An 18739-nucleotide genomic window follows, 5' to 3' on the forward strand; every position below is an offset into this window, starting at 1 on the left:
AATTGCTTTGCTATATAAGGACATATACCATAATGTATTTTACAAGAGAGCTTTCACATTCTCCTTCAGAGATTGTTCTGGGAAGAACTCTCTGCATTTCTTTTCCTTAAATTGAGCGTAAATAATGTAGTTGTTATATTGATGAGGCCCTATTGTATATGTGATTTCTACAAAACTCCTAAGGTACCAGTAGAAATTGAACTAAGGGACTTCAAAGTCATGCTTCTAAAAAGCATGGCATGTGTCTAAAATAATACAATGGCATTGCATAGGGGCACTGAGTTTAAACTGAATCCAGGAGGGTTCAAATTTATCAAATAGATCAATATTTCTAATCATACAGGCAGAACTTTCATGATCATAGTAATTAACGGTTGGCGCCATGGCTCATTAGGCTTATCCTCCACCTGCAGCGCCGACACCCCAGGTTCTAGTCCCGGTTGGGGCGCCAGTTCTGTCCCAGTGTTCCTCTTCCAGTCCAGCTCTCTGCTGTGGCCCAGGAAGGCAGCGGAGAATGGCCCAAGTGCTTGGGCCCTGCACCCTCATGTGAGACCAGGAGGAAGTACCCGGCTCTTATCTTCGGATTGGTGCAGCGCACCGGCCGTAGCAGCCATTTTGTGGGTGAACCAACGGAAGGAAGACCTTTCTCTGTCTCTCTCTCACTGTCTAACTCTGCCTGTCAAAAAAAATTTTTTTTTAAATAAAATAAAAAAAATAGTAATTAACACTAATAGCAATTGAGTAGCCATGACATAGTGTATTATCAGATATTAATACCAGTTCAATGAGAGACCAACCTTTAAAGAGTGAGTTTTATATAGAAGGTGTAAGACACACAACCAAAGCACAGTGAGAATTATATTACATACCTATGAGATGAGTGAAATCAATGTCTAATCTTTGCCTATATTTGAAGTCTGGGTCCATACCACTGCAATGCAGCACTATCTGTGAAACACATTCCTCAATTATTTTATAATATTGTGGCCTGAAAGAGAGAGAAACATTTGTGAATATCTTTTCTACCTACACACATCAGTTTCCTTAAGAAGGGATTCAACATATTTTAAAAGAACTGAATATTTTTCTAGAGCTGTTAAAAAATACTAGCATTTATAGTGCCAAATCCCTTATGACGTAAAGAATGCCCAATGTTCAGTGACTTTACAAGGATTCATGTTTGTATTCAAAGAAACTTATCAACATCATCTATTTACTTAAGCTATTGTTTCTTTTTTTTTTTTTCTACAGTTAATGAAAACAAGTGATCCCTTAGTCCTAAATTCATGGATATAAAAATGGTTCTAAACATCTACATGTTTTCAATTTCTATAAGGGATGAGTTTTTTTACACAAGGTGGCAAGAAATATCTTAAATTTACTACAGAACTGGCCGGCGCCGTGGCTCACTTGGCTAATCCTACTCCTGCGGTGCCAGCACTCCGGGTTCTAGTCCCGGTTGGGGCACCATATTCTATCCCGGTTGCTCCTCTTCCAGTCCAGCTCTCTGCTGTGGCCCAGGAAGGCAGTGGAGGATGGCCCAAGTGTTTGGGTCCTGCACCCGCATGGGAGACCAGGAGAAGCACCTGGCTCCTGGCTTCGGATCGCCGCAGCACGCCGGCCATAACGGCCATTTGGGGGGTGAACCAACTGAAAAGGAAGACTTTTCCCTCTGTCTCTCACTCTCTAATTCTGCTGTCAAAAAAAAAATTTACTACAGAACTTTTATGGAAAATAGTTACAATAGCTTACAAAATTGGACTGAACCTTTATGTTATAGACTATTCAAAATATTATTTTATGAAACATAATTTAAAATATCCTTTACATAAATATAAATATACATACACACTTAATGTGTATGGCCATGACCTCAGTTATTTACAGTAAAAAATATTTTAAAACATATTCTAATTCTGCCTACTAATTCTTACAAATATTTATATAAATATCAATTCTTATATAAATATACTTACTAATTTATACTTACATACTTAGTAATATAATTAGTAAAATATAAATGCTTACTAAGCCTAAAATTAGTGTTGTTTACTTTCTATCTCATTATTTGATAAAAGTTGGAGAGTAAAGACAATGCAGTTGAAAGATAGATTTCTTAGGATATAAAAAGGTAATTTTGGGCTTAAGAATGATCATTCACATATTGCAATTTTTTTTAAAAAAGGCACTCTTTCAATTAAAATTTGAAGAATATTATTTGTCAGGGGTCAACAAATTAATATAGAAAAATCAGTAAGAAATACTACTGTAGACAAATTAGGACATAAATATTCCTCAATTTAGTGTGCTGGTAACTAGCCAGCCTACTAAATATTTGAAAACAAAGCCACATGAATTCTAATAGCTTTCCCATGTCTTTAGTCATAGAACTGCTCCCCAAAACAAGAATATTAATATATATTACATATCTGGGATTTCTTCAAGTCATCAATGGGTCTATGGTAAATAATGTTGAATTTAATCCTAGCCTAGTCATTGCCAGTTTGGGTAAATAAGGAGAGAAACAACTGCTTCTCAAATGGACAAGGCAATCATCCCCAAATGGAATAAAAGTGCATGTTGCACTTGTACCTCACATGGATGTTCTCAGGATGAAAAAAGATACAAAATGAGAGTCACTTCTCATTCACTCACCCTGAGTTTCACACAAATGATGTCCCTATTAGGTAGTAATTCCTAGTAGGTACAGTACCTTTTAATTATCAGAGCTAAATTTAGGAAACATTAATTATTTTTATATATCTTTAAATGCATTTATAAAACATCTTTCCTGTTTTAAAAATCCTATAATTTAATATTTTAACATTCCTATGTGTCTATAACATCATGATGCCCACGAAATTATTGTACCAGTCTAACCTATAACAGTTCTCCACTTGTGTGTTGATACAGAATTCTCAATTTTGTTGTGACTATACCTGACTTTTCCCTTTTATCAAGCAGGTTCTTAGAAAGTAGAGAACCTAGGTTGTCAGAATTTCATGCAAACTGAAATACGAAAAACAACTGAGAGTTTTTGAACAGTTAAATATAATATCACAGTCAACAGCCTAAAGATAATTTCAGTAACTCAGAAACATTTTTATAAAATTTTGGCTTTCAAATATATTCCTAGTTTCTAGATTCTAAAACTTTACCTATATGTGTTATTATCAAACTTATTTATTTTGAAGAATTACATTACTGATTATAAAAGTGAAATATTAGCATTATTTTCTTAGATGTTAAAATCACAATTATTACTAAATATTGTAAAAACAAAATAACAGTAAAATTTTACTTATTAAAATGCATAAGAACTTAAAAGTTCTATCATAAAATTTTCAGTGCTCTCTTTGTTCTCCCAGTATGTAGCATAGAAAATTTATCCCAGGGTCAGTAATATCTATCAGGCTCATCGATACAAAAAGTGCTGTCACTGGGGTATCACATTTTTGAGTAGATCTCTGTTCTGACACATTTAAAAATAGATTAACATTTTCTTAAAAATATTACAAAGAGTAGTCACATTCTCATACTTTATGTATGTATATGTACCTAGATCTCTCTACATTGTGAAATTTCCTTTAATATCCAATTCAAATCATAGATAATGTACTCTCAAAATTGTCTCTCACCTTATATAATAATCATTTCTGATGAGCAAAAAATGTTGTAGAATGGATAATAAATAATTTTCAGCAGCAGTGTCCTTCAACATGTTATAAAGAAGATGGTATACTTCATTCATATCAGTAGAAAGTAAGTAAAGGAAAAATATTGAAAATTTCTGATGATTCATTCATAAAGATTCATTCAATCATTCATAATTTGTTTTTCAAACACAGACTTATTATTTTGTTTCACTTACTATTTCTAAGCCTTCAAATCCATGATCCAAAATTTAAACATTTACATTTAGAAAATGACTCTATGGAATCATTTCAATCTTTTCACTAGAGAAACATATTGAAAGAGCATTTGCAAGTCCATTGGACTGCCAAGTCTTTTAATGATGAGCTATTCATTATATCTCAAAGTCCAAATCATAGCTAATACCATTGAAACAGTGATGCCATCCATGAAAACGGTGTGGTTATAACAGAGGAACTACACAAAGTATATTCAGTAAGTTTATAGGAAAAATGAATGCTCTGAAAAAATATGCATGAGTTTCAATTTTTTTTTGCACCAAAACAAACATAATTTTTCTCTTTGTTAAAATCTTTCCGTCTTCCCAGGATTCTAACTACCATTCTAGTACCCATGGCCCTAGTAAAGGGCAGTGTCATCCCTGGCCTCAATTAGGATTTTGTCATGTTTTACAAAAGATTTTATTTATTTATTTGAAATGCAGAGTGACACAGAGAAGGGGAGAAACAGAGAGAAAGATATCCAATCTGCTCCTCACTCTTCAAATGGCTCAACAGCTAGAGCTAGGTCAGGTCAAAACTAGGAAGACAAACTCCATCTGGGTTTCCCACATGGCTGGCAGAGACCCAAATACCTAAACTATCTTCTACTGCCTCCTCAGGCACATTACCAGGGAAGGGGATGAGAAATGGAGCAGCCAGGACTTTAACCATACTCCAATGTGTGATGCCTGCATTGTAAGCTGCAGCTTAACCTGCTAGCTAAAACACCCTTCCCCTTAATTTCATTGTCCATGAAGTACTCTCACATTATTCACGAAAGCGACCACTTCTATACTTTCACCACCACATAATATAGAAAGCCAACACACATGCTATGAACTGGTAAAACACAACCCCCCCACACAATCGGTTTTATTTTACACAAATGAAATACTTACTAAGCCTCAAATTATTGTTGCTTATTTTCTCTCATTATTTGATAAGAGATGGAAGAGTAAAGACAATGGAGTTGAAACATATTTCTTAGGATATAAAAAGAGAGTTATAGAAGTGTAGACGCTTTTACTAAAGTAGAGAACATATTTCAAAAATGGATTTGCTTTTATAATAAAAGTGAGGACCTAGAAAATCGATGTAAAATAAAGGTAAGAGACAAGATGAAATAAAACATCCTAAAAATAACCTGAAATGTCAACAATTTCTCTGAAGTAGAATTAAGTATATGATGGCCTACTTCTTAGACCCCCTCTTAAGAATGTGGCTTTAAAGTCTCATAAGGTCCCTTAAATGGGTAAGAATAGATTGAAAATAAGCTTTATGGATTATATAAGTCAATATACTTATTGATTCATATCAAAATCATTTACAATTAGAGTAGCTATTTCAGACTTGTGTGGCTAATGACTGAGAAGAAATTACTTGAAATTATTCCTTATAACAATAACACTGTTATTCATTGCACACACATTTACCAATACCTACATGTAAGACTTCGATAGGGGCATTAAAAGGAAAACATGAAATGTAACATTTCTGCCCTCAATCTCACAGGGGCAGAGAAGTGTACATAAATAAGATAGAACAAACAAAGTACCTTGGAAGTTTCAAGGAAAGGAATACCACTTCCAGCTTTTGGGGGGTTAGAGGGGCATGGGATGAACACATCAGAAAGAAAAGAATCCACTCAAAGGTCACCTTGGTTCTGAAATGTTTCCCAACTTCCCCAGAATCCATAAGAAAGTTAATGGGCATGAAACAAATGGCCGGCAGTGCTATGGCAACCATCTCTTAGATCTGAAATCATTTCATATAATAACACTGCCATAGGAAGATTATATGCTGTTTTGACTCAAATGCTTCTACAACACAGCCTTATTGTAGTCAGATACTATTGAATCCAAACATTTTTGTGATTGTTAAGACACACAAATATTTCAATAGAGAATGAGATGCTTATTTAAGTTGAATTATATCTCTAAGTAGAGTACCATTTAATGTACTGAAAATGTATGTTATCTAAAGTCACATATGGACTCAATGAAGTTTCCCCATCCTTGCATGTAAGACACACTGCCTTAGGTTCTTGTGTACACAGAAGCACTGAGTAGAGTAAACCTATAATAACGTGAGCTATTGCGCAGATTTCCAAATGGTCTGTGTGAATCATCACAACAGACTGACATTTCCTCAGCATGAATTTTCAAGGACACTATCACAGTGAAATTCTAATGCAAATACATGTATATAAATTGGACTAGCAGATGAGAACTCTAATAATCAGCCACAAACCCCTTTTTTCACAACACATGAAAAATTATTTTTGTGGTTTGTCAAAGGATATTCCATTTCAGCTCGAATGTCATTGAGACGGTGTGATAATTCAGTTAAGTCATCCTCTTTGTTCTCGTCAAATACTTTCAACTGAATGTCGAGTTCTTCATTCTCTTTTTCTTTTAAATCCTAATACAGAAACATAAAACTTAGCAGACAAATAACAGTCTAGCAACAGCATACTTTGAAAATGAAGGACAAAACACAATTACTCATTTATACAAAGAGAAGCAATTTCAAATATTGACCCAGGCACTTAGTTTCCCGAAAGAAACTAAATGTAGCTAAGTTTCTCTATCCCAAACTAAAAGAACCTCATTGCATTTTCTATCCTTGTCCCAGATTTTGATTATTCACATAAAAAAAACTAATGATGACTTCTAAAAGAACAAAAAAAAAAAAAAGCTAATTGCTAACAACCCAAATTAAGTGCTCTCATTTTGACTAAACATACTAATCAAAGATTGCAAAAGAACTCATGCAGTTAGAACATTCACATATGCCTCTGGCAAAATATGCAAATATAGATCAATTATATTAATGAAGAATAAATGCAAGGATATATTCAAGCACAACAGTCCCAAGTATGGCGTGAAAAGTTGAATAAATAAATTTATTTTACCTGATATTTTGTGATTTTAAAGCAAAAAGGTGTTAGGACTCTTTGTCAAGCTGTACTTGTAACCGCCTCGCCCACCTTTCATTTTTGCTTAGCCTAATCACAAAATACCAACTTGGGCATCAAAGATTTGTTTTTGTAATACATTATAAGCACATGCATTACAAACTTCTCATAATTTTCAAAATAATAGTTTAAAAGAAAAAAAAATTTGGAAGCATGCCACACTAGAGATTGTTGGGCTTAATATATATCACCTGGAATATCTTTTAATATGTGTCCATTAAGTTGCAGCTTTCAAAACCCAAATCGATAATCACAACTGTGGATGCTCAAAGGCGATATCAAAAGTGAGACTAGGATGTTGAGAGCTGAGCTTGAACTCTAAAAGGGAATGCAAGCACGGTGCACTTCAAATTAAGTAAACCAAACCAAAGGGGATGCATTTCTTATTTCTATATTTATGTAATAGAGCAATTATAAAGGGACATGAAAAAGTTACTACTAAAGCCAAAAACACATTTAAACAATTTCTAGCTGTTATCTTTCTAGCATTCACATACATAATAATTTTGACAGTATATAGAGCATATAAAATAGTTATTATACGTTTCTATATAATTTCATATAAAGCATAATGAACAAATGTATTTACACTAAGTTTCCTATTTAGAATTAACATACTTTATATTTAGTTTTCCACTTTGAAGAGAAATGAAGAAACTTATTGAAAGGTAAAATTATTTAACACTGGAGGATCATATTATTGGATGATTTCTGAACTTCATTCAGAAAATCAAAGAACCCAAACACAACTGATATTCTGGTCATTATAAAAACAGCTTTTTACTTACTTATGTATTTTTTATTTTTCTGTCTTAAACATTTTCATAAAACCTGAATACATTCAAATATGCTTAAAATTAGAAAATCATAAGGTAAACAATGTCTTTAATTAGCACTAGAACTTTACAAAACATGGGTAACACTTTGAATGATAAAAATATTTTCAGTGAGAGGCAGCTTTATGGCACAGTGGGTTAAGCTGCCGCCACCTATGATGCCAACGTCTCATATCAAAGCAATGGTTCAAGTCCCAGCTGCTCGTCTACTAATCCAGCTCCCAGCGAATGTGCCTGGAAAAGCAGTGGAAAATGGCCCGAGTGCTTGGGCCCCTTCCACCCACAAGGGAGACCTGGGTAGAGTTCCAGGCTCCTGCCTTCAGCCTAGCAGAGTCCTAGCCTTTGTAGCCATTTGGGAAATTCAACTGGTAGATGGAATAACTCTTTGTCTCTCCTTCTCTACCCCTCTCCTTTTCAAACAAATAAAATAAATCTTTAAAAAATAAAAATAATAAAATATTTTTAGTGAATCTAACTGGTGAAATGTATAATTAAGGCCTTTGGTCCAGCTATTTTTTACACTGTACAAATCATGTGAACATAGAATAAAAATATAGGCATTTTAAATGTAGTATATTATATTCTGTATTAATAGTTTCTGCCTATTAAAATAAATATGTATGCTTATATACAAACACATATATACACATACATATTTGTACATTTAAAAGTTTGTTTTAGTCAACCTTGAAAAATAAAATTGAGGCTGGCGTTGTAGTAACAGGAAGAGCCGCCGCCTGCAACTCCTGCATCTGATATGTGTGCCAAGTCCCAGTCACTACACATCCTATCCAGCTTCCTGCTATGGCCTGGGAAAGCAGCAGACGATGGCCCAAGTGCTTGGGCCCCTGCCACACACATGGGAGACCCAGATGATGCTCCTGGCTCCAGGCTTTGGCCTGACCAAGCCCTGGCCAATGTGGCCTTTGGGGAAGGAACAAACAGGTGGATATCTCTCTTTCTCTGTCTTACCCTCTCCTCTCTCTCTGTAACAATGACTCTCAAATAATCTTTTTTTTAAAAGAACAACACATTTATAAATTTTTGAAATCTTTAGTGAATAAACCTTTTTACATACAACAAATAATATGATAGAAAATGAAGAGGTATCACCAAACTTTTATATTTTAAAATGTAGAATATCACAAAATTATAGAATTATCCTATTTTGTGATATATTGTAAATGTGTTTCAGCCAATTTTTAAATATATCTGCTGTATAGATATGCAATTATTTTACAGAATTTCTAAAACATATAATTAAGTATAATATACTATACTTCAATCTAAATCAAAGTCTATTAACAGTACACTATGGATTACCAGTCAAGCCATCAAAATTGAATCTTCAAAAGAATAAGAAATGGTTTGTCTCTTAAAAGAAAGAAGGTATGTTCACTGTCTATAAATATAAATTCTTCCTACATTGCTCCTTTATATGTCCTATTTATTTTATTTGATACAATAAGAGGAAGACGGAGAAAATTTCACAGAAATCAGTGTCAATTAAGTACCCAGCAAAGATTATTTTAAAATATCACTGTAAAGTATATAACAACTCATTTATTTCAAATTGCTAAAGCAAATTCATCAAAAGTGAACTTTCCATGGAAATGAAATATCAAATCCTTTTAAACACCAACATCTAATCATAGGGATGGGGGACATTTTGGAAATAAACTTCTACAGGATATAACGAAAAAACTGTCTTGTATTGAGGATACTTATAATTATTAGGAAAGAGTTCCACTCAACTATAATGTTATGGCACTCTCAAGGTTTACTGACACAGTAGGTACTATTTTTCCCTACTATTTACTGCTTCTAAATAGGTATAACATTTGATATATGAAACTAAATGAATATTACCCCCAGCCATGTCTAATTTGCTGCTTAGAATATCTGTATTCTGGAAAAGTAAGGTACTCCTCTTGTTAGAATTTTGCATAAAATTAGGAAACAGTAAGGATTTCAAAGCTCATCTGATTATAAAGCTTCAGTGCATGTGTAAAGGCGGTTTAAAGGTAAATGTTGAGTTAAATAGACAGAAGTTGACGTGGGAAGTATATAAAAAAGTATGGCCACTCTGTCCTTTTCCAAATTGTGGTAATGAAACTACAACAAACAAAGCAAAATCTCTAATACTAAAAAAATTATCTCTAATCTTCTCAAGATCTATCTGCCTAGATTCTGATTCTCATCCTGCATATCAGAAATACTTGAGGAGGATTTTTTTTTTCCAAACCAAACCTCTGCCCATCTCCAGTGAGAGGTGATCTCTCTTTAGGGGAACATGTCCAAATCCTTGGTTGAGAATCAGAGCTATATTTAGTTATTTTCGGCTCCATTGTCTTAGAGAAAAAGATTCTGAGAATAGCTGTAGGCTCTATTATCAAAATTTAAGAGAGGAAATATGATCCTTTCCACTTTTTTTGGGGAAGTAACTATCATCTGAGAAGCAGCGCACATTAAAGACATGTGACAGTTAAAGAGACGTCTAGGTGAGACTATCAAGAATATATATATTGGGGCCGGCACTGCAGCATAGTTGGTTACAGCCCTGGCCTGCTGCGTTGGTATCCCATATGGATGCCAGTTTGAGTCCCGGCTGCTCCACTTCTTTTTTTTTTTTTTTAACTTTTATTTAATGAATATAAATTTCCAAAGTACGATTTATGGATTACAATGTCTTCCCCCACATACCGTCCCTCCCACCCACTACCCTCCCCTTTCCCACTCCCTCTCCCCTTCCATTCACATCAAGATTCATTTTCGATTATCTTAATATACAGAAGATCAGCTTAGTATACATTAAGTAAGGATTTCAACAGTTTGCTCCCACACAGAAACATTAAGTGAAAAATAATAGATGATTTTTTTTAAATGATGATGAAATCAGAGCAGACCTATTGTCATGTTTAATCCCAGTGAGAGTCAAGTTGGGAGTTGATAATTTCTTTTTTTTTTTTTTTTTTTTTTTTTACAGAGGATCAGTTTAGTATACATTAAGTAAAGATTTCAACAGTTTGCACCCCCATAGAAACACAAAGTGAAATATATTGTTTGGGTACTCGTTATAGCATTAAATCTCAATACACAGCACATTAAGGACAGAGATCCTACATGAGGAGTAAGTGCACAGTGACTCCTGTTGTTGACTTTACCAATTGACACTCCTGTCTATGGCATCAGTAATCTCCCTATGCTCCAGTCATGAGTTTCCAAGGCTATGGAAGCCCTCTGAGTTCTCCGATTCTTATCTTGTTTAGACAAGGTCATAGTCAAAGTGGAGGTTCTCTCCTCCCTTCAGAGAAAGGTACCTCCTTCTTTGAAGACCTGTTCTTTCCACTGGGATCTCACTCGCAGAGATCTTTTGCCAGAGTGTCTTGGCTTTCCAAGCCTGAAATACTCTCATGGGCTTTTCAGCCAGATCCGAATGCCTTTAGGGCTGATTCTGAGGCCAGAGTGCTATTTAGGACATCTGCCATTCTATGAGTCTGCTGAGTATCTCACTTCCCATGTTGGATCACTCTCCCCTTTATTTATTCCATCGGTTAGTGTTAGCAGGTACTAGATTTGTTTATGTGCTCCCTTTGACTCTTAGTCCTTTCATTATGATCAATTGTGAACTGAAATTGATCACTTGTACTAGTGAGATGGCATTGGTACATGCCACCTTGATGGGATTGAATTGGAATCCCCTGGTATGTTTTTAACTCTACCATTTGGGGCAAGTCAGCTTGAGCATGTCCCAAATTATACTGATCTGGCTCTCTGCTATGGCCTGGGAAGGCAGTGAAAGATGGCCCAAGTCCTTGGACCCCTCGCCCATGTGGGAGACCAGGAATAAGCTCCTGGCTCCTGGCTTCGGATCAGCTCAGCTCTGGCCGTTGCAGCCATTTGGGGAGTGAACCAGCAGATGGAAGACCTTTCTCTCTGTCTCTAGCTCTCTCTGTCTCTAGCTCTCTTTGTAACTCTTTCAAATAAATAAAATAAATCTTTTTTTTAAAAAAAAGAATACATATATTGGGGCCAGGATTGTGGCATAGCAGGTAAATCTGTCACATGCAATGCTGACATCACATATAGGTGGTGGTTCATATCCCAGCTGCTCTACTTCTTTTTTTTTTTCCCCAGAAGCTTTTTATTTAAGGAATACAAACTTCTGACATTTTATAATTACAACTTTAGGAACATGGTGAATCTTCCCAGAGTACCAATCCACACTCTCACCCCTCTTCCTGCTCTACTTCTTTTAAAAAAAATATTTATTTATTTATTTGAAAGTCAGAGTTACACAGAGAGAGAACAAGGGGCAGAGAGAGAGAGAGAGAGAGAGGTATTCCATCCGCTGGTTCACTCCCCAATTGGCTACAATGACTAGAGCTGCCCCGATCCGAAGCCAGGAGCTTCTTCTGGGCAACCCTCATGGGTAGAGGTACTCAAGGACTTGGGCCATCTTCTACTGCTTTCCCAGGCCATAGCAGAGAGCTGGATCAGGACTCAAACTGGTGCCCATATGGGATGCCAGCACTGAAGGCAGCAACTTTACCTGCTACACCACAGTGTACCTTTACTTTTGTCTCTCAGGTATTTTGAGTAGTAAAATGAAGTGAGATTCTCTTATCTCCTTTAACAATGACATGGTCTTGAATAAAGCCATTCTTTAGTTTAGTATACTTAAAATATAAAGCTAGATTTGTATATATAGAGTAAATATGCTCATTTATCTCAGATCCAGGCTATAAAATTATTACAAAAATGTTTTCAGCAATATCATAATTAGAGCAAATACATTCAATTTAAGAAATATAATGATTTTCTTTAGAAAAGTTCCCAAAGAACTGTACAAAGAATATCATTCTTAAGCAATATGTTCAGATTATTCTAATTAAAACTCCATTCCTGCAGTGGAGGATGGTCCAACTCCTTGGGCCCTGCACCCGCATGGGAGACCAGGAGAAGCACCTGGCTCCTGGCTTCAGATCGGCGTAGCGCGCCAGCCGGAGCATACCAGCCATAGCAGCCATTTGGGGAGTAAACCAATGGAAAGCACGACCTTTCTCTCTGTCTCTCTCTCTGTCTGAATCTGCCTGTAAAGTAGGCTTCCTTCCACATGTGGCGCCGGTATCCAGTATCCCATAGGGGTGCTAGTTCGAGTCCTGGCTCCAGCTCTCTGCTATGAATTGGGAAAGCAGCAGAAGATGCCCCAAATGCTTAGGCCCCTGCACCCATGTGGGAGACCCAGAAGAAGCTCCTGGCTCCTGGCTTTGGATCAGCTCAGCTCCAGCTTTTGCAGATATTTTGGGAATGAACAGCAGATGGAAGACCTTTCTCTCTGTCTCTCCCTTTCTCTGTCTGTAACTCTACCTCTCAAATAAATAAAGACTTTTAAAAAAACCTATGCATACATATACTGAAGACAAATGAAATCATTTTGTTATTAAAGTAAAAACCAAAATTTTTAAATTAAATTTGAAATTGCAAAAAGTCTCTATCATGTGCATATAAATTCAGTTTTAAAGAAAAGGAATTCCATTTTCACATAAGAAGGCAAAATAAATAAATGAGTAAACACCCAAAACAGATCACTTAAGGGCATATCATTAGCTGAATTCCAAATCATCACTAATATATAAACTGATATTAATGTAAGTTAAAAGCTTAAAAATGTGCAATGGTTTACAAAAGAAAATAGCAAAGCACATTTGTTTATTGTGCATCAAATTGTCCAAAGACAGAACAATATTAAAATTCATCAGCATAATAAATGTATAAACTCAACTTACTGGTAATATTGTTTTTAGTCCTGAACGTAGGAATTCATTCCTTAAATGTATTCGAAAATCAAGTTCATAAGGAGAAGTCACAAGGGCATTTATAAATTGCATGCAGGCCACCTGTAATTAGAAAGTAAATTTCGTTAAAAAATTCAAATAAATTGAAGAAATTGTTATTTTATGCACTCAGATAATGCATGCAATAAAAGTATACATACAGAATGCTATAAGAAATGCAAATATTTCTACAAGTATAATGTTGATTATGGCCTTAGCCTATAAATAACAAAGTTTACTCTGACAAAGTTTCTGATGTTGAAACAGAATTGTAATCAACAGGTGATGAATGGTCAAGTATGTTATGCTTTGCTGAACAATAATTTAACAGTGTATTAAGCTCCTTCAAGAAACTCAAACTTCCAAAAGTTTGCTTATAGAGCCTTTTGAGAAGATCATAAAATGTATCCTTCAATTTCAGCTGTCCTCAGAGTGCACTTGGCCTCAATTCTACACAGTTATAAACACTTTTCTAAAATAAATCTAATAAAGTTATAAAAGTACCATACTTTTTAAACAGGGAACAGTGATAACTTGGAGAAATTATTATGTTGATTTATACACTCTCTCTTTTTGGGATGACTTTGCACAAAATATATAGAGGATTAAAAACTATAATTAAGATAAATTAATCTGTGAGGTATGAAAAAATAATTGAAATGAATTAACATCAACTACAAGATATTGTGACATCACTACTAATGTATACAATAATAAAGTCATATAAGGCATAACAAAGGACATATATGGGCTTTATTTCAAGGGAACTGTATTAATTATATTGATACTAAAACATAAGTTTTACTTTTCTTACCTTCTGATTTTGAGGTTTCCTACTAAAAAGGGGACTTATTCTCTAGACTTTTCAAGTTTGAATGGAATCAATAAAATGATAATTGCCAGATGCTCCGTACATTATTACTGAATAGCATATTTGGAAAATGCAACTGAAATATAAGGCAACTGACTAGTAGCTTAACTGAAGAGCTGCACATTTAAATTGATTTATTTCTAAAGAATGTAATGAGTAGTAGAGTGCTTAAAGAGCTGACAACAATGGGACTTCTAGAAAGTATCAGATTTTGTAAAGATGTTAAGCATATATAGAAAGCAGCACAAATAAACCAACAGTTATTATGAGAGAAACACATTGTCAATGGATTTGGTTTTAACTTCTCCAGACTATTCTTACATAGAGTCATTTTCTTTTTCAAGATAGGGAGAGTGGATTAAAAGGCATACTGCTTTTACTTTCAAACCTACATCTTACACATTCAAGTTGTTTTTCTTGCAGCTTTATTGTTATCTCAGAACAAGCTTCAAAAATGAAAGGTTGCATGCTTTACAGAGGATGATGGAGGTTGTTTATAACATTAAAATAGACATTTAAAGGATAATTGAATAAATTAATCCAATTTCTATAAATGTTCAAATTTCAAGATGAAACACTTGGACCACTGACTAAATATTTGCCATAAGCTCGGCATTATCTTAAAAGAACATACCAAATGAGTTATTTATGAAGCTTATTCCTTTCTGGATTATTTAATCTTCCTATGTACAACAAGAAATCATATAGGTCTTTATGTAGTATCAATAGGCTGGGATATAAATTTGCATAGTGTTTATATATATATATTACATATATATATATATGTCTGCATAGTTATATTATCATTGCATTTGCTTGAATGATTCATGTTACAACCATGATATGACTAAACAAGCCAAAATACATGTTCAATCCAAAATTAATAGAGAGAAAAGTTGCCATCTGCTAGGATTGTTTTTGCCAGAAGAAATTCTAGCTTAATGGCTTGTATTAATGCCCTACAAGTAAAGAGAACATTTCCATAAGAAACAAGTTAATGAGTCTTGCAACTGTACCTTTATACAAATAAAATATTTACATCAGGAGATAATAAAAAGAGCAAAAGTCAATAAAATTAATGAATGTATAATTTTTATATTTAATAAATGTTGCAATGCCATATATGAATATATAGTTGAATACTAAAACAAAGCAAGTTGTATCCATTGACTATGGTATAAAAAAATTAAGAGAAACTTTGAAGCTGGTACCTTTAATTGGTAAAGGCACTGGTTTAAATAATGTATCCTTTACTGCTTATTAAATTCTGAAAGATGTCTCATTATTTAAAAACAATAAAAGAAGAGTCATACTACCATGTCATTTTCCAACATATATGCAATCTGTTAAAGCAATACTATTTTCTAGAAATATTTATACTATATAAATGTGGGGAATAAGAAAGTCATATCAATCATTTCCATTCCTTTATGCTACTAAACAAGTATTGCTTTCTTTTAAAGAGGATAGGAAAAAATTCAAAATTAAAATAATTGTTACTATTTATAAATATAAATTTAAATTTAAAAAATAATGACAACTAACCAAGCCCCCAAAAGGAAACCTGTTGAAATGAAATGGACACTATGAGAAACAGTGACTTGATTGGCCCTTGTCCTGACTGTTGATGTACAATTTAATACTTTATCCCTTTTAGTATTTTTCTTGTTCTACTTAATACTATTGGTTGAACTCTGTAATTAACACACAATTATTCTTAGGTGTTTAAATTTAACTGAAAGTGATCTCTGTTAAATATAAGAGTGGGAATAAGAGAGGGAAGAGATATACAATTTGGGACAGCCTCAAGCTGACTTGCTCCAAATGGTAGAGTTAGAAATGTGCCAGGGGAGTCCAATTCAATCCCATCAAGGTGGCATGTACCAATGCCATCTCACTAGTACAAGTGATCAATTTCAGTTCACAATTGATCATACTGATAGGTATAAGAGACAAAGGGATCACATAAACAAGACTAGTGTCTGCTAATACTAACTGATAGAATAAAAAAGGGAGAGAATGATCCAACATGGGGGAAGCAGGATACCCAGCAGACTCATAGAATGGCAGATGTCCTAAACAGCACTCTGGCCTCAGAATCAGCCCTTAAGGCATTCGGATCTGGCTGAAGAGCCCATGAGAGTATTTTAGGCTTGGAAAGCCAAGACACTCTGGCAAAAAAAACAAACAAACACCTAAATGAAAGATCTCTGCGAGTGAGATCCCAGTAGAAAGAATGGGCCATCAAATAAGAAGGCACCTTTCTCTGAAGGGAGGAGTGAACCTCCACTTTGACTATGACCTAGTCTAAATAAGATCAAAGTCAGCGAACTCAAAAGGCTTCCATAGCCTTGGCAACTCATGACAAGAGCCTAGGGAGATTACTGATGCCATAAAAAGGAGTGTCAACTTGTAAAGTCAACAACAGGAGTCACTGTGCATTTACTCCTCATGTAGGATCTCTGTTCTTAATGTGTTGTTCAATGTGAATTAATGCTATAACTAGTACTCAAACAGTATTTTACACTTTATGTTCTGTGTGGGTGCAAACTCATGAAATCTTTACTTAATATATGCTAAACTGATCTTCTGTATATAAAGAGAATTGAAAATGAATCTTGATGTGAATGGAATAGGAGAGGGAGCTGGAGTTGGGAGGGTTGCAGGTGGGAGGGAAGTTACGGGGGGAAAAAAGTCATTGTAATCCATAAGCTGTACTTTGGAAATTTATATTTGCTAAATAAAAGTTTAAAAAATTAGCTTAAAGGGTAGAATATGTTATTACTTAATTATAAACATAAAATATCTGCTATATAGATTCTGAATTCATAGCTAAATACAAGCACCAAGCTATTTTGATCTTCATTATTATTCTTAGTTACATACATATTAGGTGCTTAATATAATTTGCTATCTAAGCTCATTCTCATAAAAAGACTATACAAAGTTCATTTTGTTTCACAGTGAAGTTAAGACTGAAAGCAGACAATTTATACAAGTTCAAACAGAAAGTAGGGAACTCGTGTTTCTAAAGAATATCACTTTACTAAAAATGCAGAATTGAAAAGATCTATATATCAGATGTTTCACAATTTGCATTCAGAGATTGTTGCAACAAAACATTTTAAGGACAGATAATAAAATTTAACTGGTGCATCACACTTAATGAACTAGGAATATCTGATTTAACTGAAAAACATACACTTATTTTAACAATATGTTATCTAGGATATAAAGTGGATATCCTAATACAAAATAGAATTTTCATAAAAAGCCAAAGTAGAAAAAGGTTTCTTGGATTGTACAAATTGCACTTCATATAGATCTAGAGAAGTAAGAACAGCATCCCATCATCTGAAATGGTCTCTCACTCCCTCTCCTATACTTTTTGCCCCCATTTTCCCTACACAATGTGCATATGCATTTAACACATGCACACACACACACGTACCTATGCACACACACATCATAGTGCTGTGCTGTTCAGTATGAGAGGCACTAATTACCATTAAATACATTTAAATTTCAGTTGGTCAGTTTCACTAGCCATAGTTCAAGTGCTCAACAGGTATATGTGGCTAGTAGCTACTATACTTGATAGCACAGATACAGCATATTGCAGGAAGTCTGATTGAACAGCACTACACCAGAGACTAAAGAAAAAAAGGCTTCTGGTATAATCCCTAAAACCTAGCTTGAAAGAAGTGCAAAGCTCATTCCTAAATACTGAAATTTCAAATTTAATTGGCTTGCTCAACATCCAAGAATATAAATCTTTAAGAACATGAGTGAACTCTGATGTTTTCTTTTTTTTTTCTTTTCTTTTATTTTATTTTTTGACAGGCAGAGTGGACAGAGAGAGAGAGAGACAGAGAGAAAGGTCTTCCTTTGCCATTGGTTCACCCTCCAATGGCCGCCGCGGCCAGTGCGCTGTGGCCAGCGCACCGTGCTGATCCGATGGCAGGAGCCAGGTACTTATCCTGGTCTCCCATGGGGTGCAGGGCCCAAGCACTTGGGCCATTCTCCACTGCATTCCCTGGCCACAGCAGAGAGCAGGCCTGGAAGAGGGGCAACCGGGACAGAATCTGGCACCCCGACTGGGACTAGAACCCGGTGTGCCGGCGCCACATGGCGGAGGATTAGCCTAGTGAGCCACGGCGCCGGCCCTGATGTTTTCTTATAATGCAAAATCAATCTACTTTCAGAAAAACCGTTAAATTCCAGAGATATAAAATAAAGAATCATGGAATTTTGGAGCCTGATAAAACACAAAATTTTCTGGTACAATATATTCATTTTAAGTT

General features: G+C 34.8%; 1 protein-coding gene across 3 annotated transcripts in view; it reads right to left on the minus strand.

The window, feature by feature from the left end:
- Window positions 1–18739, minus strand: part of DIAPH2 (diaphanous related formin 2) — a 938294-nt gene that overhangs the window by 651869 nt on the left and 267686 nt on the right. For all 3 annotated transcript variants that reach the window (XM_051827762.2, XM_051827761.2, XM_051827763.2), the window contains 4 exons: window positions 13517–13627; window positions 6217–6335; window positions 3639–3755; window positions 870–988 (listed from right to left, as the gene is read on the minus strand). In XM_051827762.2, the coding sequence (XP_051683722.1) occupies window positions 870–988; window positions 3639–3755; window positions 6217–6335; window positions 13517–13627 (466 nt within the window). The remainder of the gene's footprint in view (window positions 1–869; window positions 989–3638; window positions 3756–6216; window positions 6336–13516; window positions 13628–18739) is intronic.

Source organism: Oryctolagus cuniculus, chromosome X, assembly GCF_964237555.1.
Source record: "Oryctolagus cuniculus chromosome X, mOryCun1.1, whole genome shotgun sequence".
Lineage (NCBI taxonomy): Eukaryota > Metazoa > Chordata > Mammalia > Lagomorpha > Leporidae > Oryctolagus > Oryctolagus cuniculus.